This window comes from Pelophylax lessonae (genome assembly GCF_965119305.1).
Source record: "Pelophylax lessonae genome assembly, chromosome: 2".
In the NCBI taxonomy this organism is placed as follows: Eukaryota; Metazoa; Chordata; class Amphibia; order Anura; family Ranidae; genus Pelophylax; species Pelophylax lessonae.
The window spans coordinates 384,988,338-385,013,556 of NC_138769.1; the positions used below are offsets into that span (position 1 = coordinate 384,988,338).

General features: G+C 41.3%; 1 protein-coding gene across 1 annotated transcript in view; it reads left to right on the forward strand.

The window, feature by feature from the left end:
- The window catches only part of SRRM3 (serine/arginine repetitive matrix 3), a 547,157-nt gene that overhangs the window by 411,531 nt on the left and 110,407 nt on the right, over positions 1 to 25,219 (forward strand). The window contains exon 5 of the mRNA XM_082246736.1: positions 11,447 to 11,581. Within this exon, the coding sequence (XP_082102862.1) occupies positions 11,447 to 11,581 (135 nt within the window). The remainder of the gene's footprint in view (positions 1 to 11,446; positions 11,582 to 25,219) is intronic.

The window sequence follows — 25,219 nt, forward strand, 5'->3', positions numbered from 1 at the left end:
TGGCTCTTTTTATTTCTCCTTATATGACCCTGTGAATTGTGAGACCAAGTTGTCTAGTGGGGAGAGGCTGCAATATCCTGGCTTCATCTGTTTTGTCAGATGGTTACATCAACCTAAGTGCTTTATGAATTCTCAGATTCAGGGGGTCATGGCTTTGTGGTAAGACTCTCTGTGCTGCAGATTCCATTTCATATTTGCGCATTGTTTTTTGCACTGGGTTTATTATTATGGGACTTTGTTTTACTTTTGTATGGTGAATAGACTTGTTTTGTTATTTTTTGACACAATTGTTAGTATTGTATACAACTTTTTTTTTTTTTTGCATACTGATATATCTTCACTTATTTGCATTATGATGATATTTATATTTTGATTAGCGCAGCACTGTTTTATCTGTTTTCCAAAACAGGGGTTTTCAACCCCCGGTGCTGGTGCGTAGCATGTTGGGGGCCGGGCCGCACGGCTGGGGATGGACAGCAGGCGAGCTAGACAGCACAACCTGCACTGCCACCCTCCCACCACCAGAGAGCATGTGCTCCCCTGCCCCTAGCACCACTACTCCCTCTCTGTGGTCACCTTACCTACAAAAAGAAAGGGGGAGAAGAAGAGCCAGGCCGGCCCGGAGGTGACAGGCTGCACATGCATGCCTATATCCTCCGGAGGCGACAAGTTGTGCCAACACACGCCCCCCCCCCCCTTCAGATGACAGTCTGCACCACCACCCCTTCCCCTGCAGGTAACAGGCAGCACAAAACTATAAAGCCACCCCCCCCCCCCCAGTCCATGAAGTGGTTGTTGTTGCTCAGAGTTTATGGACTGCTGCTCGATAACCATTGTATCTATTGGTGTGCTAGTTGCTTTTCTTTTTCATTGGAGTATAAGCACAATTCCATTACTTTCATTTTTTTTATTTCTCTGTATATTACCTGTGGAATTAACTGCTTGTCTGTTAGCAAACTTGGAGCACGTAGATTGCTTTTACTACTAGAAAATAACACAATGAAATTGAAAAGTTAAGTTCCTTCTACAGTTAAGCAATGGTTTTCTGAGGTTACTAATACTATTATCCACCAAGTTAGAAAATTGTGGTCGTTGTGGCTTGATTCACCAGATCTTGCCTGATTGGGTATTTTGGGATAAAGTACAAGGCAATTAAGAAAGATGGCCTAACAAAATATATAACACTTGCATAAGGTATTAATAGTATAGATAGAGAGTCTTGAATTATACTTTGCTCCCTAGCCTTAATATATACAGAATAATAGAAAACAGCATGTGGCTATGGAGCAGAGCATGTAACCATAGAAAATGGTGGTTGTTGTTTAATATAGTCCCCAGAATTCTAGGTTTTTTTACCTGCTCTTTGAAGAAAGTATTAGTGTATGAAGTCAAAATAGGCAAATAATGATGACTGGTAATGAGAGATTACATACTCTATTGTGTTTCTTTATTTTGCATTTCTTTCAAAGGCCACAGGTTGACATTATTATAATTAGTATTAGTTGTGTTATTTCACACCTTTAAAACGGTAACTGTTAATTAATTATCAGATACCTTTTTTCCATGTTATTAATGTATTTTTGAACTTTAATCCTTCAATCCAGTGTGCAGCTTTAATATTTACGCAGACCCAGTCACCCCAATGTTTACCATAAGAAGATTTTAGCATCATAGCGTAGTAATGTATTCATGAACTCCCATAAGGATACAAATTGTAATGAAAGATTATCTTTTTCATGGTCTCCCTTTTAATACCAAAAAAGCTATGATGTTTTGCATCAAAAGTGAGTTAGCATTAATCTAGTGCAGAGCTGAATAAAACCTGTCTGAAGGTTTATAGGTCTGATATTGAATGTTGCTTGGCAGTGTTTAGGTCTAGAGTTGTATAAAATATACCACTTTGGTAGATTACACATTACTACCACATGAATGTAGATTTCTAGTGCTTAGCTTCGCTAGTTGGCAGTGAGTGTCTGGTAAAACTTGGGAATCCATCATAACAAAATGTTATCTAAAGCACTTCAAGGTTGAGAACCCTGAATCAGCTGACTGGTTTATTCTTTTATTCAGACATGGTGTCTAGGGTCAACTACTACTGTGCTCACAATGATATCTCAGCAATAAAGGAGATAAAAATACAACATAGGTTCAGCTTGAAAGAGAGAGAGAGAATGAGAGAGGGTCAGTGCTGCCAGCACATAATCCCTTCACGTGCATAACATGACTCCTCTTTTTACCTGCTATGTACTTTTGATAACATTTTGTGTACCAAGAGAGATTGCTGTCTATTATATCAAAACTCACAAATTCCAATTCAACTGGAAATCCATATTGAATAATCTGTTAGAAGTTAGAAGCTGACATGGCTACCATGCACAGCTACACTCTCCAGTTTTATTAAATCAACTCCAATGTATTTGATGTTCATCATGGTTGCTGTACATGCTGTATATAGATGTTCTTGCCATGGCTCTGCTTGGCCAGCATGTCTCTGTCACAGCTCTACAAGGATTTAGTAGCTTATTTTACATGCAAGAGCAGCTGCCTGTCTTCTGAATTCTGCATCTCACTAGAACATCTCACTATACATGTGTATCAGCCAGTGTTGTCACCAGTGCATGCCAGTGCGCTCTCCATGGATGGCATGCTGTCCATTGAAAGATCTGATCCGCAATCCTGCAGGGGCCAGTTTTTTTTTTTTTAATCACAGTCTACTACCGCTTTAAACAGTAAAATATCCTTAATAAGGGTGTTGTATTTCTCCATAGGTAAAACAGCCTTCTTTCTTATCATCTATCTTATCACCCAATTATAAAAGGGCAAAAATATTTTTCATGAATTTAAAACAATATAAAAAATATAAAATGGTCCCCTGCGCACATAAATGACCTGTATGGGATAACCCAGATGTTTAATGTCCACTAATAGACATGTTGCTGCTACTTAAAGTTATAACGACAATCAAATAAATACCAATTTAACAGCTGAAAAAGGGCATTAGTAGCGCAAACACAACAAGGTCAGAAAAGACAGATGTCCATCCACAACAGACATGCGACAGCAAAATAATATTGCAATCCATCAAAAACCCATATAATCCTTGATAGAGTCTCTAAATAGATGTAAAAGTAATCCAGGAAAGTAGAATCAAGATCCCAGGTGTGCAGCTTGAAGGAATACACCTCACACTCCTCCACCAATTAGTGTCTCAATCCAGAGAAAGATGGCAACTCACAAGACTGTGACGCCTATCCACTCTCATGGAAAGGCTCACAAGCATAGCTACTAATCACCAACAGGGGCACTGGATCCTACTGCTCACTCCTGGTCCTGATTCGACAGCCTCTGGACTTATTTTGGAATATAATTCTGGATATAGGAAAAATCCTTTTCTCCACCCCTTGCACACAGTACACTCAGGATAAATGAAAGAATTGCCACAATAAAAGTTTCCTATATCATTACACTCACAAGTATAGTGAATCTTAAACAGCATGATTTGCAAGATTGCAGATTAACCAACAGACACCCCGGGGGTCTCCTCACCCTCTCCATGGTGGTGTGGCATCCTCTCGGAGCGGTCCGTCTGTTACTGCTGATCAATTCCAGTTGCTGTATGGTCACGCCCTGAAGCTTTTCGTCATTTCCGACCTTTGACAAAGTCAAGCATACCAAAAAGAGAAAGGAAAAGAAAAAAAAAAGAAAAGGTAAACTTCGTAAATGATGAGCTTACCCCCAGTTTAACCCAGGGATTTCCCAGTAGGCAGGCACATTGACCTAGCCATGCAGGAGTTCTGATCGGAAGGCCCAAGGGTCAGCCTTAGCAATATGAGGAAGCCTCACAATAAGATGGCCACAGGGTGACCCTGCTGGCCCCACCACAACCACAAGGGCAGGGTTGGCTTCAAGCCTCCATCAAACCTCCATCCAAGGGTGTCGTACTGGTGGCCAAATCCGAACCCTCACAGAGCGAAGACCTAATTTGCGTGGCAGAACAGTAGGTCCTAATGATTTCAGTTTAATTTTATTGACCGTGCTTCATATAAAGCTTAACAGTTCGAGGTGAACTGTCAACATGCAGCTCTGCTTGTAATAACTAGCGATCTGTGATTTCGTTTGAGATCCAGGAATAGTTAACTATGCACATAAAAGATCTGAGAAGGCATGCTTATTAAGGAAGAGTTATATTTGAAGTCTAAAAACACAAATCTTTGCAGGTGTCATTACAATGAGTGGTTTGATGGATTTTACGTGCAAAATTTTCAGGGTAGGAACAATAAGAGCAAATTGCTCTAAAAATAATGTAATGATTAATAATACTAATACCATCAGGTATTTTAGACAGCGACGCAGAGTTCACATTCTGAAGGTAGATTAAGGAAATCTCTGAGATTGTGTGAACAATAATGCAAGAGTTTCTGGACTTTCAAAAATGCCTGTTTTTTTTTTACCATATTCAAATTACAGCGGACATCCAGTTTTGTAATCCTTTACATTTTGCAAGGATTTTAGAAAACCTATTGCCATGTGTGAGTCTGTAGTCTTTATAACCAACAAAAACAGGGCAAACAAAAAAAAAATACAAACTCAGCATTCCTTTTTTTCTTGGAAAGTATTTGGCCATGTATGAAACTCCTGTTGCAGGGGATGCCTGCCATTTTACACTTAAAGTCTCTGTTTTTTTTTTTAATAACAAACATGTTATACTTACCTGCTCTGTTGCAGTGGATTTGCACAGAACAGCCCAGAACCTCCTATTCTCAGGTTCTTCTTTGCAGCTCCTGGCTCCTCCCTTCAGTTGCTGTGGGGGCACCCGAGCTGAGCTGCAGCTCCGTCTGTCCATTCAGACATGGAGCTGCTATTCGTCCATGCCCCCTCTATCTCCGATTGGCTGACTGACTTTTTTTTTTTTTTTTTTAAATTCGTTTATTGAAACAAATAGAACAATAAGGCACTTTACAAGCCACCAGATAAACACAGTAAACAATAACAATGGAAAGGTAGAAAACAGAGCTTTCGGCTCATTCATATCTCATGGAATAACAGGACAATAACACAATGAAACAAGGGGGGCGTATAGCCCCTTAAACTCATACAAAAGCATTCCGACCCCCCAGAACCCCTTACATAGGAAAACATGGTACATAGTGCAAAGTCAGAAGCTCAAGGGCCATCGCGGGGCACACCCCCGACACCACCGGCATCCAACACATGGCCGGTATCAGGCGCAGGGGGGGCCTCCCCCCAACGGACTCCCAAGAACTTCGCAGGGGCAGGGGGGGATCAATACCAGTATGTCCGTCTGGGAGCAAAGCGTGTATCTTGACAGATAAGCAGATAAATGCGCCTACAAGAGTAATCCAGACAGGGTAATAAAACAAAGGAGTATAAATAAAAAACAGCAAGGAGAAAAGAGAAGTGGGAAGAAAAAATATTGGTAAGGGAGAAAGAGAAGGGGGGGGGGGGAGTGGGGGACTGCTCAGCACACCGGTACCCACATGTAGAGCATTTAAAGCAACAGATCGCGGTATTCCGCAGAGAATGTAAACTCGTGCCAGTAGAACCAGCGTTTCGTAAATTTCTCTCTGGTTCCCCTCTCCGTCGCCATCAGATCTTCCATTTCATGAATACATTTGACTTTTTCAAGCCACATGGCCACGGTCGGAGGCTGGGTCTGTTTCCAAAGGGGGGGGATGCAACTCTTTGCTGCCGTGAACAGTATCGGCAAGATGGACTTCCGGTATGATGCCCTCGGGAACTCGTGATGGTGGAGCAGGAAAAGCGCAGGGTCAAGCGTCAGAGGGTGGTCCGTGAATTTTTGGGCAATGAGGCGTACAGATGTCCAGAATGGCTGCACCCTTTCACATGACCAGAAAATATGGAGGTACGTCCCGCGCTCCTTCCCGCACCTCCAACAAGTGTCGACACTGGTCGGGAACATCCGACTCAACCGCGCCGGGGTATAGTGCCACCTGGTCAGGCACTTATATCCTACTTCCTGGTAGCGAGAGCAAATCGAGGTTTTATAAGTGAAAAAAAGTATGCGTTCCACCTGTTGATCCGTCAAAGACAGATCGAGATCCCGCTCCCACCGTACAACGTAGGGAGGTCGGAATGACGCCTCAGGGGCGACCAGAGTCCTGTACATGAGGGAAATAGTGTGACGTAAAGGAGACTGAACGGAACAAAGTTCCTCGAAGTAGGTCAGTCGTCTGGTAAATAGGGGTGCCGCTGGCAGAGACTGCAAGAAATGCGAGAGTTGGACCTGTTGCCAGAAGGTCAGTTCGGAGAAGATGGCGTCTGAGTGAAGGCGAGACCTAGTGATCCAGGACCTGTCCCGCACGAAATGGCAGGCTCGACCATGCCCCGCGTCCTGCAGAGACCTGAATCCCGGCTGGTCCACCCCCGGAAGAAAATCAGGGCTGTCAACCACCTGGAGAAGGGGGGACGGCAGGGCAGCCAATGAGCCCCCGTGGCACAGCCGTCTCCCCACCCGTAAGGTAGGGCCAATAGTCGGGTGGTCCGAAAGTTCCCTCCGAACCGCAGAGGGAGTCCACAGAGATGCCTCGGGTGGGGTCCCCACCGAGCCCCGCTCCAATCGTACCCACTGTTTCAGGGGGCCATGGCGGTACCAGTCCAAAATACGGGACAACTGGCATGCCTCATAATAGGCGACCGCATCCGGCAGAGCCATGCCACCACTCAATTTAGGCATACGCAGGACTCTCAACGCTAGCCTCGGGGAACCCCTGCGCCACAGAAAATCCCGGAACACCCGATTAACCTTCCGGAGGAAGGAGACCGGAACGGTTACCGGTACCGCCTGGAACAAATACAGGGCTGACTGACTTTAATTGACAGCAGTGGGAGCCAGTGGCACCGCAGCTGTGCCTCAGCCAATCAGGAGGCAGAGTCCCAGGTGGCCAAGGCACTCGTGGACATCGATGGACAGAGATTGGGTTCGGGTAAGTATTAGGGGGTGCTGGGGAGGCTTCTACACACAGAAGGTTTTTTTATCTTAATACATAAAATTGTCAGGGTGCCAGAAAACCAGACCACATGGGAATGCAGGTAAAATAAAGCAGTTTATTGGAGCAAACAACAATAAACGCACAGCAAGCCGGGGTCAAGTCCAAAAGCGGGTAGTCTACCGATGCGGGCTGTCTGGCGATGAGGGGTCATCTGGCGATGCGGGGTTGAGAGTCAGAAGAGTGGTCAGCCAAGCTAGGTCATACATGGAGGAACATGGAGAACAGAAGACTGCTAGCAGAGATGCATCTTAGAGCAGAAACGCAAGGACTGCAACCCATCAGGTGATAGATAAACTGCAGCATCGTCACTGTTCGAAACCCAGGCAGCAGACAAGTGATGCAAATATAAACACAAAGAAAGGGCGTACCAGCCTAGCGCATTATCCTCAGCGGGCTTTTAATAACATAAGTTTAAAATCAACTACTCACAAACATGCGTAATAATCCAGCATATCAATTCCATAGAGCAGCATCTTTTTAAAAAGTCCAATCTCTCATGAAGACGGAGGGTTGATGCGTTTCGAGGCCGTGCCTCTTCCTCAGAGCCTGAAGGCTGTGACTGAGTCCATCTTTTAAATACAGTAGACAAGGCCCCCACATGACCCTCGAAATTGTGGGAGGAGATACCGCCCTTGTGGGCATGGCTACACAGCTAATTACCCAAACCATAACAAAGACCTCTATTACTATAACACTCTACGGATCTATACGCTGAGCTTATACAATGACCATTTGCACATGCCCTACATAGCAGATACATAATAATAAATAATTGATAAAAAGTAAATGCTTGTAGTACTGTGTAGCTCACAGCAATTGCTGGTCCTTCCAGTAATACCACAAACATCACCAGATATCCAATACCTAGATGGGTATGCATAATCTGTGTGGAGGACAAGTGTAATATGCCCACGGAAATTCAAACAGCTACTGCTTTAATCTGTAGCCATTTAATAGACATCTGCTAGTGTTGGCAAGGATGGTGGTTACCTGTACCGTTGCTTGGATGTCTGCCAAGTTGATTCCGCACTGTCCTGCCATCATAGCAACATGCTGCAGCACTGTATAACAGTGGTGGAACGCACGCTCTCCATACCCGGAACAGCCGTGCGTGCCACCGAGATGACGTCACTTCCGCCCGTCTGGATATCCGGGCGGTGGAACGCAGCCGCCAGATCCAGAAGTGACAGGCGTCCAGGGGAGGCGCCAGCCAAACGTCATCCCGATGCCCTACGTATTAGGATATCTGAACTAGTGACAGGAAGCCTCCCTAATCCCGTGATACCCGCCGTGCTGTCCAGTCTCATGGTGCATCCACAGACACCCGTGCGAGGGGAATGTGTACCTCGCCCTGATCTGATAATCCGGCAATAGTAAACATGCATAATATAAAGACCATTACAATAAAATACTATACAGGAGAGGAAATATACAAATATAAGTAAAAGATATTGTCATATAATTCCTAGAATCCCTAATGGATCCAATACAATAAATGTAATAATGATAATAACATAGCCCAAATGCACATTCATTTTAAAATTCACAAATATTAAAAACATATAATTAATAGTAAGCAGACAAGTGATGATGCAATCAAAGTTTATAGCAGTCTGCACATGTCCAAGATGGCTTCCAACAGGAGGGCAAGGTAAGACCTTGACAAGAATGTATTAAGATAAAAATCCTTCTAGCTTTACAACTCCTTTAACAGGGAATATAAATTCTGGGGCATTCTGTGTAGAAAAAAAATACCAACAAATTATGCACCGCTTTACATATATATTGTACATTCACATTAGTCCCTGCCCTCATGGAGCTTTCAATCTAAGGTCTCTAACTCACATTCTTACATATACATACCAGGGTCAATTTAGAGAGGCGCCATCTATCCTACCAGCATGTCTTTGGAGTGTGGGAGGAAGCCAGAGTGCCCAGGAGGAGCCCACGCAAGCATAGAGAGAACATGCAAACGTCAAGCAAATTGTGCAGTGGTTGGGATTCAAACCAACGACCCCAGTGTTGCCAGGCAAACGTGCTAGCTAGGTAGCCACTGTGCTGACCTGTGCTGACCTGTGCTGACCTGTGCTGACAATATCTATATAGCTATATCTATATATTGGATAAAATAAGTATTGAACACTTCACCATTTTTCTAGGTAAATACTTTTCTGAAAGTACTATTGACTTAAAGTTTTCACCACATGTCACCCCATGCAATCAATACATACAAAGAAACCAAAACAGATAAGTTCAGAAATGAAGTTATGTGTACTAAAATGGAATGACACAAGGAAAAAGTTTTTAATACTTTGTACAAAATCCTTTCTTGGTAATGACAGCTTCAAGATACCTCCTGTATGGAGAAACTAGTCGCATGCATTGCTCAGGTGTGATTTTGGCCCATTCACTCATCTTTAAATCTTGAAGATTACATGAGCCTTTTCTATTATTAATTTTCTATTCTATTTCTATTGTCTAATAAATAGATTTTCTATTGGATCCAAGTCAGGTGATTGGCTGGGCCATTTTAGCAGGTTTTTTTTCTTTTTTTGAAACCAATTGAGAGTTTCCATGGCTTTGTGTTTGGGATCATTGTCTTGCTGAAATGTCCACCCTTGTTTCATCTTCATCATCCTGGTAGATGGTTGCAGATTTTTATCAAAAATGTCTTGGTACATTTTTCCATTCATCCTTCCTTCAATGACATGAAGTTTGCCAGTACTGTATGCTGAAAAACAGTCCCACACCACCTCCAAACTTCACTGTTGATATGGTGTTTTTGGGGTGATGTGCAGTGCCATTTGAGCTCCAAATATTGTGTGTTTTATGGCATCCAAAAAGTTACATTTTGGTCTCAGCTGACCAGACTATATCCTCCCAGTATTTTACTGGCTAGTCTAAATATCGTACAGCAAACTTTACACGAGCTTCAACATGCTTTTTCTTCAGCAATGAAGTCTTGTGTGGTGATCATGCATACAGGCCATGGCGGTTGAGTACATTACTTATTGTTTTTGTTGAAACAATTGTACCTGCTAATTCCAGGTCTTTCTGAAGCTCTCCACAAGTGGTCCCTGGCTCTTGGACAACTCTTTTGAATATTCTTTTCATTCCCCTGTCTGAAATCCTGAGAGGAGCACCTGATCATGGCTGGTTTATTGTGAAATGATGTTCTTTCCACTTCCGGATTATGGCCACAACAGTGCTCACTGGAGCATTAAGAAGTTTAGAAATCCTTCTGTAAGCAATGCCATTAGTATGTTTTGCAACAATAAGATTGTGAAGGTCTTGAGAGAGCTCTTTGCTTTTACCCATCATGAGATGTTTCTTGTGTGACACCTGATATTAATTTGCACTGACAAGGGGCAGGATTGCTTTCAAATTACTGATAGATTTCAGCTGGTGTCTTGGGTTTCCATGCCTTTTGGCACCTCCTTTTCTTCATGTGTTCAATACTTTTCCCCTGTGTCATTCCATTTTATCACACATAACTTAATTTCTGAACTTATTTGTACTGTATTGGTTTCCTTGTATGTATGGATTGCATGGGTTGTTATGAGCATGTGGTGAAAATTTGATGTCAATAGCACCTTTAGAAATATATTTACTTAGAAAAATGGTGATGTGTTCAATACTTATTCTACCTGCTGTATATATATACTATATTGTATACATATGAAATACATTGTATACATGCATATTTCTCCATGTGTACCCCTAAAGACCCTTCAGATAAAGAAAATATCTATCAATGTAGCAGAAATGTGCAAGTATTGTTGTAGGTTGAGAACACACTTTACTTTTGCGTACTGCATGGTGGCAGTGCTCCCACTGTCCTCATCTCCACAACATAGTCGCTGAGTGTTCTGTAGTCCAAGATATGAACTATGGGAGACTATGAGATAACACAGGAAGTATGCACAGGACATGGGACAGCTCTTATTTTATAAGGACAATTGACATTTTCTTTTAATGTGTTGAACAGATATAATAAAACACTTTGAACTGTATTTGACAAACCAAAAGGAGAGAGCACAGAGAAGTTCATAGTTAGGGTTTACATACACTTTAGGTATATAATTAAACCCAAAGACTTGTATGTGTAAGTGCAAATTGTTTTCAAAAATTTAATTCGAACTAGGTTTATTTTTGAGGACTTTTTTAGGTTACCTTACATGCTCTGCTTTAAATTGAATTTAATTAAAGTAGTAAACACAAAAAATGGAGTGGTGTTATTTGGTAATGTGTGCCAATATATTTTTTTTTATAAAATAATCTATGTTTTATGTAATTTACAATTATCACAAAATCTTTGGAAAGCTGTACTCCTGAAGTCTGTAAGTTATGGACTGTACGTCTTTGCGTATTGATTCAGTTTAAACATTAATAAATATAATTTTCTTTTCTTTCAGAATAATTGAAAACCATTATATGGTTCCTGGAGATGAAAATGCAACAGAATATTCGGTGTATGGAGAAGGCTACACCGTGGAATGTGACTGTCACAGTGAATGGTATAATGATGGCTGTAGCCATAGAGAATACAGGTAATGACCAATAGTATACAATCAATAGATAAATCCAATTGTGACTCATTTGTTTCATTTATTTATATAGCACTGGCATATAGCAACACAGTACTTTATAGCATAGCAATATCACTTCTCTGCACCTATAAGAGGGTACAGACTAATACCCTTAGCACAGGCTTATACATACACACACACATGCACCTGCTTACACACTCTGGGGCTCATTTGATCAGAAATTCCACAAGTCACTAGGAATTAGCAGAGTGGGTTCACCACAAAATGTAATTATCAAAATGAAAACTTAAAATTTCATTAAGCTGCACAGAGGGGATTTGCTTGAAAATGTGCAGGATGTTCCCTTTTTTTTCTTTATTTATAGGGTATGCTTTTTAGGAGGATGCAGTTATGTAACCTCTGTTTTTAACCTGAGTAGTTAAACAAAGTATTATTAGTATTTTTATTATTTTTATATTTTTTCTGGCTAGCTTCAAAGTGTGATGGGGACCCATTTTGTACTGTTTTGCATGGGCAAAGAAAAACCCACAACAGGGCACTAATCCTCTTTCCTGTTTTTAGATCTGAAAATAAATTTAATCCACCACCTCCTGAAGTTTAGATGTAAAGAATCTTTTTATATTGTTGAGCAAGTGTGTTTCTGCTTGACTGTAGTCACTTTATGCTAGATTCAAGGCTAAGGCTGAATGCGGAACTCCAGGCAGATATAAAAATACAAATGAATGCAGCGTTGAAATGATTAATGTGATTATAGTGCGGTTTTACAAACCCCAAACTGTGTGGGGAGAATAAGGACATACGTACTAAATACAGTGCCATCCTCATTTCCCCAAAATTGACAAATTGTTTAAAAAAATGGTAGGATTTAAATCTCATGTTTATGCTAGAGTCATGAGAGTTGGCATATCCAATAAAACACAGTCCAGTTTAAAGGGTTTGCAGAGTAGTTAGAAACCAACTCCAGACTTTGCTAAATAATATGTTGGTTTTTGGATTGTAAAACCTTGTCATATATAAACACTGTACAGATGTACCTAGGATAATTGGAATAAGGGGTGTGTGCGCTGGGCATAATAAAATATTTCAGCACGCTTGCAACATGCCCCTCAGACCCTTTGACTGGCTGGAGTTAGCTCTACAATACCTATCCAGGGAACAAAAAAAAACTGCGGCATTTAGTGCCGAAGCCCTCGTTTTTGCCCTGAAACATCTAAGAATACTATGGTAAGAGTCTCATTAAAAAGGCCAGAGACTCTTGCAAACACCAGTTTGTAAGTGGTCTGAACTCTTATTTTACTGTTATGTATGTCTGTTTTGTAACATCCTTTTTTATTTTATTTAAATAACTATTTAAAATGCATTAGCAGAATCTCTGTATGTTTTAACTAAAAATTAAGAACTTTGCCTCTCTGAAGAAGCTACTGGAGTGTAAACTCTGTTACTTTCCTGCCAGCAGGTGGCAGTGAGCAAAACAGACATTGCCATTAAAACACTTAATTACATACAGTAGTTAGGTTAAAAAAAAAAGTCTATCTAGTTCAAGCAAAACAATAAACACGTAAATAAATAACTAAATAGAAAACCTCTACATATAGAACTCTATACCACTGTTGATCCAGAGGAAGGTAAAGAAAAAAAAAACACCCTATAAAGCATGATCATATTTGTTCCAGTAGGTGACAACATTTCTTTCTAATCCACAAGGCAATCAGATATTCCCTGGATCTACAATTTCTGGTGTTATTACTTTTACATGTCAATATTCTGTTATATATTTTGTGCTTGTAGGGATGCATCCAGATCTTTTTTTAAAAAATCAGTTGAGCTGGGCAGAACTAGTTCCTGAGGGAGTCTATTCCATATTTTCACAGCTGTTACTGTGAAGAAGCCTTTCCACACGTGGAGGTTAAATCTCTTTTCCTCCAGATATAAAGCATGCCCCTTGCCCTAATGGCTATAAAGTATAACTAAAGGAAAACTTTTAACATTTTTTATTTGAGTGAGGGTTTGACCAAAGAAAAAAAAACAGTTGCATTAAATATCCACAAGGGTCAAAACTGACATAATTCTGTAAATTGCAGTAGAAGGTACAAAGTCAGTGTTAAAATAGCATGGCATAATATCTGGTTGGGTGTTACAGTTAGATATCTTGATATTTAGTGAAGCTCTTAATTTTATAAAATGTTATGGAGTTAAGAAATATCCAGGAGATTACCCAAAACAAAAGGCAAAAGCTAGGGTAACAGGACTAAAAAAAGAAAGAAGTGCAGACTGCCATCAGAAGATCAGAGGATTGGGGTATACAGTTAAACAGCACAGCAGAGGAGGGAAAGAAAAAAAGAAAAAAATATTTTTTTGGATGGTAAAAGGGTAAAAAAGGGGGGGGGGGAGTTGTTTTTTTTAGACTCATCACAACAATTATATTAATAAGAGAAAGGTGAGTCAGCGCTTTAAATGCAAAAACCAAATACAGCTGCTAGCAAAAAAAGTGCAAAATATACATACACCAAAGATAACTAAAAATACAAATGTTGCAGCGCTCAAGGTGATCATTCAAGTGCAAAGTACTGTATAATATCTCAGTGTTGAGATGATAATTAGTACAATAAAACAACTAAAAGTCCATTCATGTGTAGATACAAAATATTCCAGTGTTGTGATGAACAGTAATATTCACTCGTGCAGATGTGTCCTCCACCTTATAGATAAAGTTCAAACTCCCCAGAGCTAAATGCTGTGTAAGTTATAGGACAGCCATAGGACGTGTATCCGTAGGTCTCCTAGTCCTGGGAAGCCTGGAAGTCTGAAGGTAATATTACAAAAATTCTCCTCCAACAGGGTAAAACGTTCAACATACTACATGAAGGAATCCAAATAAAAAGTAAAGGCTCATGGTGTAGTATGAAGATGAACGGATTTAATAAAAACATCACATTACATATAAAACACTGACAGAACAGTACAGTTTAAATGGATAAAATTCAATGGTAAAAATGAATGGTAAAAAAGGACTCACATTGTAAGCCACCACTACAAATAATGGAGTGATGGCTGGACCTTAGGAGTATAATGTTAGCTACCTTTATACGCCTAAGGTCCAGCCATCACTCCATTATTTATTCGTTGTATTCATTTAAACTTATCATGTCACCAGTCTATGACAAGTGCCATGTGTATTATGGTATAATAACTCGCAGGGTCTGGTAAACCCGCCCCACCTCTAACATTTGGCCTGATCAGAACATCTCTGCTAATGCAAAGAGCTTTGCCCTGCCAAACAAATCGGATAAATGTTGCTCTAAGGGAATAGAAAAAGGCTCGAAGGATGCAAATAAGAAATGTTTGGAGCAGGTAAAGCAGTTTGGGCATAATGTTCTTTTGAGGGTATTACACCTCTCAAACCAAGAGAGTGCAAGAGCACTGCATTTACCAAGGTCTTTTCGAATAGTAAGCGGAAGGGAGTGAGGACATTTAGCTTAAATATCAAATTAGAATCAGCCAGTAAATGGCTACCTCGATATTTGAGGGATTGGGTCGCAAAACTTTTTTTCACTTTTGGATATAGTGGAGAGGAATTAGAACACCTGTCGGATTTTTATTGTCGTCTGTGCCCCTGTTAGGGAGATTCATTCCCTTTATTTGTCCTATTTACCACTATCACTATAAGTGAAAGTAAAAGAAAACCCTTAAAGTGTTTTTAAACCCACAACAGTAAAATCAGTCTGTATATGCAGTAAAGCATGCTCCTTATACTCACTGTGGAACCTAAGGGGTTAATCCTCTGCACTGTGTAAAAAGGATGTTTGATTCTGTATGCACAGATCCTGCTCTCCTTGCATTGTCCCCATAACATGTCCATATTAGACAGAGTTACTGGAGTCAGGCTACACATGCTTAGTTTGGTGTGTATTGCTAGAGAGGTTTTTTTTCTTGGGGGAGTGCATGTGATTAGCACAGGGCAAATCAGCACTGTCCAGACAGAGGGTCAGGGGTCCTGCATCCTCAAGGGACAGTCAGAGGATAATGAAAACTCCTCCTACAAGCTTTAACCAGACACTGTGTACTGTGGGAGACCAGATATGACGAATGCAGGGTCCTGGGCTTAGTGACACTTTAATTTTGGGTTGTCCCCAGAACAGTAATAGAGGGGAAATATTCCAATGGAGACACTAGTTCTGTTGACTCTGGTGCCAACCAGTGATTACCCTACTTTGGGAGGATTTCTTCATACTTCCTTGAATTATATTATAAAGTAAATAACTTTGCACCAGGTTCTCTGTATGGACCATTTATGCATTTATACATAGTAATCATATACCCTCTTAATTGCCTTTTCACATGGGAGAATAAATTCAGTTCAGCAAACATTTCCTCTAAATTGAGGTCCTTCATATCTCTTATCAGTTTGGTTGTCCTTATCTGCACTTTCTCCAGTTATCCATTATTTTTTGAACTAGTGCCCAAAACTGAACTGCGTATTCCAGATGAGGTCTTACTAATGCTTTGTACAGCAAAGTATGTTGCTTGCTTTAGAAACTGCAGCTCAGAATTCTGTGCTATTAAGTCCATGATCTACCAGAACACCCAGATCCTTCTTAACCATTGACTCCCCCAGGTGTAGTAACATGCACAAATCTGGAATAAGGAAAATCACGTGGGGAACACAATGACTATCTATGTCCAGGCTGTAGAGAAGGTAGTTACTCCCAGATGTGGTGGTGATAGGTTTAGGTCTTTCTATAAACGTGAGGTTTATTGGATCTTTTATTTGAGCACTAAAGTTCCAAAAGGGTTAAACTATAGGTGGCAAGTTGCACACTTTTGTGAATAAACAAGGGTTAGTGCTGTTAGTGCCATCTGGAGGGTGTGTTGCTTTGTACCCTTGTATGGGGGTTTGATATATTTAAGAAAACTGTCATTTTAGTTTAAATAAATGTATTAACAGCCATTATGGTACTAATGCTCATTTATATCGCACCACATTTTCTTGAGTTGGTAAATAGGTTTTGTATCACATCTGTGTTTTGTAAAAACAAGGATCAACTGTACCAATTTTTTTTATCCAACTGTACCATTTCTGTATATGGTTCCCAGGGGGTCAGTTTTTGTTGGCTTTTTTTTTAATCTTTTTTTTTATTTTTTTATTTATATTTGTTTTTATTGTTTATTTGTTTGTTTTTTAATTTTTGGGCACTTTGTTTCACTTAACAAATTTTTTGTAATTTCCCAAACAGTTGCTATCCCCCTCCTGCCTGCGCTATAACCAAAAGATGGCTACGGTGCGGGCTTAGTTTGCCAGGAGGGCATCCATGGATGTCCTCCCGTGATCTCACTAAACGCGGTCCCCCTGCAGCACGTAGGTGGTGCACAGGCGGCACATTCTGTGAGCGCCGAGTCCTTCTGAATCAGCTGATCACAGATCGGGGTAAAGGGCCAATCACAGCGGCCCTTTACTATGTGATCAGCTGTGTTCAATGACAAGCTGATCAGAGGATGTAAACACAAGCTGGTTAACAGCTTTTCTTTCCTCATGCTGATAGCATGAGGAGAGAAGAAGAAAGCTGATAACCAGCTTGTGTTAAAGGGACATCAGCACTGATAATCGGGGCACCAATTATCAGTATCCTGATTATCAGTGCAGTCCCACCAGTGCTGCCAATCAGTGCCCACCAGTGCTGCCAAGCTGTGGTCACCAGTGGTGCCAATCAGTGTTCATCAGTGCCACCTATCAGTGCCCATTAATACTGCAAATCAGTGCAGCCTACCAGTACTCACCATTACCACCTGTGAGTGCCTATCGGTGTGCCTATCAGTGCCGCATATCATTGCCACCTCTCAGTGCCCTTCAGTGCTGCCTATCAGTGCCCATCAGTGCCATCTATCAGTGCTGCCTATCAGTGCAGCCTCATCAGTACCTTCTCATCAGTGCCCACCAGTGCCACCTCATCAGTTCCGCCTTTCAGTACCCATCAGTGCCACCTATCACTGCCCACCATTGCCACCTCATCAGTGCCCAACAGTATAGCCTCATCAACAGACATCAGTGAAGGAGAAAAATTAACCTATTTGCTAAATTTTTTAACAAACTGAAAACATTTCCTTTTACATTTTTTTTTATTTTTTCGTTTGTTTAGCAAAAAAAAAAGTGGTGATAAAATACTAACAAAAGAAAGCTCTATTTGTGTGAAAAAATGTACTATGGGTACAGTGTTGCATTGCTGTGCAATTGTCATTCAAAGTGTGACAGCACTGAAAGCTAAAAATTGGCCTGGGCAGGAAGGGGGTAAAAGTGTCCAGTAGGCAAGTGGTTATAGGTCATCATTGGTTCTCTAGCATGCTGTGGATGGCTTGTTAGCTACACAACCTATCGAAGGAGGAAACAGCATCAAGTGTATCCCTCATATTGTGACATTCTTTGCACTTAGTTTGTGAGGGTGTCCTGCTGTAGTTTGCTGACCATCTCCTTCCCTGTGCTCTCACACACGGTTATCCAGCAGTTGCTGCTGGATTTCTGTTGGTGAATGACATGTTGTAAACTTGTGTAGCTTGTTTTGTTTGTGATTAGGAGATTTTTTGTTTTTTGATTTATGTGTTATATGACATGTTATTATGGGAAAGCAAAGATTGTAGGCTCTCATTAGTGTAATGGATGTGCATTTTAAATGATTTATTGGTAATTGTTTAAATGTCAAACCATGCTTACTTGTGTCATATATATATATATATATATATATTAGGGATCGACCAATTATCGGCAAAGTCGATATATCGGGAGCCAATATGCACTTTCCCTGATATATCGGAATCGGCCCCTGAGGTTACTGATATTGCTGATATTTCGGGGAAAGTGCTTGCACCGAAGTGATGCCTGCAGCTAAAGGCATCACCCCGGTACCGGCGTCCATAGCTGATGGTTGGCTGTCTTGTAATGACAACCGATGCGGCTGAAAAGCCGCTCGGCTGTCATTACAAGGAGCGGGAGGGGACGTCCCCCCCTCCCGCCGCCTTCCGTGGCTCGCCCGGGTCTCCCGTCCCACCGGGAGACCCGGGCAACCAGCCTACACAGCCGCCGAAACCTGGAATTGATGGCACCAAATTAAAAAAAAATGACAGCATTCAAAATAGCCAAGCTTGGCATTTTTAATGCTTTTAAGTGCAGAGGAGGGGTTTGGGGTATTTTAGACCCCCAGATCCCTCCACTCTAAGGGTACCTGTCAAAAAAGAAAAAGTTTTTTAATGTACGAAAATATCAGTATCGGCAATTAAAAAATGATATCGGTCGATCCCAAATATATATATATATATATATATATATATATATATATATATATATATATACTGCTCAAAAGAATTAAAAGAATTAAAGGGACACTATTTAATCAAAACATATCATCAAGTCAAGTAAACTCCTGGGATATTGATCTGGTCAGTTAAGTAGCAGAGGGGGTTGTTGATCAGTTTTAGTTGCTTTACTGTTAATGAAATTAACAACAGGTGCACTAGACGGGCAACAATGAGATGACCTCCAAAACAGGAATAATTTTACAGGTAAAGGCCACTGACATTTTTTTTCTCTACTCATCTTTTCTGGCTGTTTTTACTAGTTTTGTATTTGGCTAGGGTCAGTGTCACTACTGGTAGCATGAGGCGATTCCTGGACCCTATAGAGGTTGGACAGGCAATCCAACTCCTCCAGGATGGCACATCAATAGGTGCCATTGCCAGAAGGTTTGCTGTGTCTCCCACAACAGTCTCAAGAGCTTGGAGGAGATTCCAAGAGAAAGGCAATTACTCTAGGACACCTGAACAGGGCCGTAGAAGGTCCTTAACCCATCGGCAGGACTGGTATCTGCTCCTTTGTGCAAGGAGGAATGGGATGAGCACTGCCAGAGCCCTACAAAATGGCCTCCAGCAGGCTACTGATGTGAATGTCTTTGACAAAATAATCAGAAAGAGACATTATAAGGGTGGACTGAGTTCCGGACATCCTCTAGTGGGCCCTGTGCTCACTGCCTGGCACTGTGGAGCTTGACTGGCATCTGCCATTTAACACCAGAATCGGCAGGTCTGCCACTGGCACCCTGTGCTTTTCACTGATAAGAGCAGGTTTACCCTGAGCATATGTGACAGACGTGAAAGAGTCTGGAGAAGCCGTGGAGAACGTTATACTGCCTGTAACATTGTTCAGCACGACCAGTTTGGTGGTGGGTCAGTGATGGTCTGGGGAGGCATATCCATGGAGGGACGCACAGACCTCTGCAGGCTAGATAAAGGCACCCTGACTCCCATTAGGTATCAGGATGAAATCCTTGGACCCATTGTGAGACCCTATGCTGGCGCAGTGGTTCCTGGATTCCTCCTGGTGCAGGACAATGCCCGGCCTCATGTTGCAAGAGTATGCAGCCAGTTCCTAGAGGATCAAGGAATTGATACCATTGAATGACCCCAATGCTCGCCTGACCTAAATCCAATAGAACTCCTCTGGGACATTATGTTTTGGTCCATCGGATACCAGCAGTTTACACCTCAGTCTGTTCAGCAGCTCAGTGATGACCAGATCAAGATCTGGGAGAAAATACCCCAGAACACCATCCGTCGTCTCAATAGGAGAGCTTCCCCAGATATGAGTACCATTTTGAGTTGCTGCGATGAAATTTTAGCAAAATGGACTAGCCTGCTGCATCATTTTTTCACTTTGATTTTCAGGGTGTCTTTGAGTTCAGCCCTCTGTAGGTTGATAATTTTAATTTCCATCAAACGATGTGGCATCCTTTCTTTCCTAACACATTACCCAGTCCATATTATATAGATATCCAACATAATATCTTTTCCCCATTGAGATCTGATGTGTTTTCAATGTGTTCCTTTAATTTTTCTGAGCAGTGTATACTGTATATTTCATAAGATGTATGTGTATATGAGGTTTGAGTAAGAGCTGAATTTAGCACAAAATGTGTCACCTTTTAATGTTCCTGTCATACCTGTGATGCCATTTTAATGCTTCAGTAAAGATACAGATGAGTGCAGCAATATTCTGGATTTGTGCATGTTACTGAATCTCACAGACGAGCTGTGCAGTACCCTGGGTTCCAGTTCACAACAAGAATCAAGCACTCACCTAGAGTGGCATTACTTTGGCTTTACTTCCCCAGGTGTACTCACCTTGGATGCTCCCATGATGCATGCATTTATCCCCCAAATAAACAGGCAAAAAATTTGGGGGAGCATACCCATGTATTTCTAAAGCTGCTGCAGCTATGAACCAAAAGACATGTATATTAAAAAAGAATAGCGCGCAAATGCAAAAGAAATAACTACCAAATCTGAAGACAATCCATAAATAAAAATGGGGGTTTGGTCCCACCATATGGCCATATCGTGCTCAAGCCCACTACTGCGTCAAAGTACCCCATTATCAGTGGGTCCTACACTATCCATGAAAAAGAGATGAATCCAGCCTTTCTAACCCCCATTTTTATTTATGGATTGTCTTCAGATTTGGTAGTTATTTCTTTTGCATTTGCGCGCTATTCTTTTTTAATATTTATCCCCCAAATGCATGACTTTACTATTATCAACATTAAACCACATTTGCCACAAAACTGCCCAATCAAAATGGGCTGTAAGGTGGAAACATCATTCAACTACACACATACATGGTGTCATGTGTTGGTGTGCAAACACAGAAATGGTACTTTTAATTACAAACTATACATTGATTATACATAAGTTAAATGTGATTGTAAAGTCTCTCTTTAAATACCAAACATGTTATACTTAGCTGCTCTGTGCAGTTTGTTTTAAACAGAGTGGCCCAGATCCTACTTTTCTCTGGTCCCTTTTCTGTTCTCCTGGCCCCTCTCTCCCTTTGAGTTCCCCCAAAGCAATCTGCTTGCTGTGGTGGCACCCGAGCCGAGTCACAGCATCCTGTGTCCATTCAGACACAGACCCCGGCCCTGTCCCCTCCCTCTCCTGATTGGCTGACTGACTTTGATTGACAGCAGTTGGAGCCAATCATGCCACGCCGCTTTCTCAGCCATTGAGGAAGGAAGCGCTGAGCAGCTGAGAAACTCCTGCAACTCCCGTTTCCGCTGTGATTGGACACAATGGGAGCCAATCAGTAGGTCCAGCGGACCCAATACGAGCCGGCACCTGTACGGAAGTGCAGAATGACGTACCTGTACGTCATTCTGCGCACAGGAGCTTCCACCTCGCATTAAATGTACGTGGGGCAGTCGGCAAGGGGTTAAATAATCCCACATTTATTCATCTACATTCTTATACATTTCAGACTGGTATCCCTAATAATAGAGGTCAGTGGCAGCCTGTCCATTGGGGGCACAGGGGCGCCGCGCCCCCTATCCATGCGTCCGGCCCCCTAATCTATATGCAGGGCGCCAGACGCATGGATTCCAATAGGGGATTTTTTTTTTTTTTTAAGCACGTGAAGCACGCGCCCTGAGCCCACCCAGTTGTAGGGCAATAGCGAATGAATGTTTGCTATTGTCACACTGACTTTCCTCCCAGCCAATCAGGAAGAGGGTTGTGAGACCCCTTTCCTGAGCTAGAGGGTGTGCAGAAGCAAATATTAAATCCAGGAATTGTATTTTTTAAACGTACATGGGTCCAGCTTGGTTACATCTAATTCTTTATATCTCACATCCAGAGGGTCGCTGGGGATACAGAAATTCATTGTAGTAGCCTGTACTATGTACAGTCAATGCTGGCCTCTTTTAGGTACTAAACACAGGGGGTCACTTGCCATTCGGAGAATGGTATGGGTTTTTTTTTCAGTGACTACATTCTGCATTCTATGATTGGATGAGGGAGAGAGGAGGGGCAGATGACGGCACAATCATTCCAGAATAAGTCCTGGAGATTAGCTTTAAAGCAGGCCCTGCATTTCCCCCCAAAAATTGTCCCAATGTTCTATGGTAAATGCTCCCTGAAATATGGCAAATAAACAAACTTACAAGTCCATCAAATCCAACCCTGTCCTCATCTCAGTTGCCTTTCAAATAGTAAAGGTTTCGTTTTGTGTCACCATCCATGTGTTTTCATAGCCATGAGCTGGCTTTCTCTTCTGGGTTCTGGCAGCCAGCCCCTTTGATGATGCAGAAAGATTTCTGCTAGTGGAACTACTGTCTACTGGGATATGTGAGGTGGATATCCCAGGAGGCTGAAAAACAAAAATCTATATATCACATTTACCTGGGCAAGGAAAGTGGACATGGCAGGCTGCAGCTGTAAGAATGTAAAAAAGTTATTTAGCAATTATAAAATATAAAAACTGCATTTTAGTAAAGGGAAAGAAGGGCATGGAAGTTCTTTTATTTTTAATAAAAACTCAATTTAAGAGTAGGATAAAAGTAAAAATTTCTCTGTTCTCAAAATTATCAGCCAAATTTTCATTACATATCACTTTATACCTTCTTTTGTGCTTTAGGATAGAAATGGAAAAAAAAAAGATTATCCCTGATGCTGTTTCCTGGCAGTTCACAAGCAAAATGCTTTTAAAACGTGCAGCTTCTCTGTACATAAAAGTAAGGTTGATCGACCAGAGGCCTGTTATCCCAGGGAACCTGTTTTCAAACACCAGACTAGCATAGGGAGATATAAAAAAAATGCATATCCTGATATTTAAAGTAAATGCAGGTTTACAGAGTAAACCATGATCACCCTAGGAAAGAAGAGTGTAGCTAAACTGTGTTTGCATTCTATTTACAACATAGTTAGGAAAAAGTGAAGCAAATAAAAAATAATAATAATAATTTAAGTGACACTAAATGTTATCTTTATCTTTATTGTTACACTAAATCTTTATTCTGCAAAAATAATATATACACATCTAGACCCTGTAATCTATTTTTCATTAAATTGATTCTTGCTGTGCATTTCTGCCTCTTTGTATTGTTTTCTGTTAGCTCTTGAACCTCTCCTGTTTTCTCTAACTTCTGATTTGGCATTCATGTGTACTGCTCTATGCACACTTTAAAGTATTACTAAACCCACAACAGTAAACTCTGTCTATAGATGCAGAATAGCATGCTTGTGTAATTTAAAGCAGCGCAGCAGTCATTTTTTTCATCTTTCAATCTATTAAATCCTCTGCCCTTGTTGTTTTAACTTTGGATAGTAAAACATTTTTTTCTGCCAGTAAATATCTTATACAGCCAACTTCCTCTTTCTTGTCTGGTAATTAGCCTAATGACATCGTGCACAGCTCTAACACTCATGAGAGTTTGCCAGCAAGGTAGGAGGGTGAGTCATAGGAGATCTGAGGAGAGTTGCAGAGCTGGAGGGGGCTGGATGAGGGTGGAGATAACAGGAGACTGCAGAAACTCTTGTTTATTTATTAAGAGAGGAGAAATGTGCAGGCAAGCAGTGGTGTGAGTGTGTCTGTGTGTGTGCGTGTGTGTGTGTGTGTGTGTCTGTGTAAATCCAGGAAGTGAACAGTCAGCAGCTTCAGCAGCCCACAGGTAAAATGGCTGCAGCCAGACTTAGTGGAGGGAGATTTCTGCAGAATATTTGGTACAGAATTACAGTATACATAAAATAAGATGCAAACTGGTTGGAGGGAAGCTTCAGAATTGCAAAAAAAGTTTTTATTTCAAATTAGTTGAGCAGACTGCAGTTCCTCATTAAGTGATTAATCCTCTGCATTGTGTAAAAAGGCTATGTGTTCCTGTATGCACAGATCCTCCGCCTCCTGCACGTTCACTCTGGGCAAGTTCAGATAAGAGACAGTAAGTGTAGTTCAGCTGCACATGCTCAGTTTGGTCTCTATTACTGGAGAGGACATTTCCTGGTTTTAGCTGAGCTATTCAGGTCACATGGTGTTAACATCACACATTTGGGCGTGTATACAGATACAGTGCATTGCGAAAGTATTCGGCCCCCTTGAACTTTTCATGCTTCAAACATAAAGATATAAAACTGTAATTTTTTTTGAAGAATCAACAACAAGTAGGACACAATCATGAAGTGGAATGAAATTTATTGGATATTTCAAACTTTTTTAATAAATAAAAAACTGAAAAATTGGGCTTGCAAAATTATTCAGCCCCTTTACTTTCAGTGCAGCAAACTCTCTCCAGAAGTTCAGTGAGGATCTCTGAATGATCCAATGTTGACCTAAATGACTAATGATGATAAATAGAATCCACCTGTGTGTAATCAAGTCTCTGTATAAATGCACCTGCACTGTGATAGTCTCAGAGGTCCGTTTAAAGCGCAGAGAGCATCATGAAGAACAAGGAACACACCAGGCAGGTCCGAGATACTGTTGTGGAGAAGTTTAAAGCCGGATTTGGATACAAAAAGATTTCCCAAGCTTTAAACATCCCAAGGAGCACTGTGCAAACGATAATATTGAAATGGAAGTAGTATCAGACCACTGCAGATCTACAAAGACCTGGCTTTCCCTCTAAACTTTCAGCTCATACAAGGAGAAGACTGATCAGAGATGCAGCCAAGAGGCCCATGATCACTCTGAATGAACTGCAGAGATCTACAGCTGAGGTGGGAGACTCTGTCCATAGGACAACAATCAGTCGTATACTGCACAATTCTGGCCTTTATGGAAGAGTGGCAAGAAGAAAGCCATTTCTTAAAGATATCCATAAAAAGTGTAGTTTA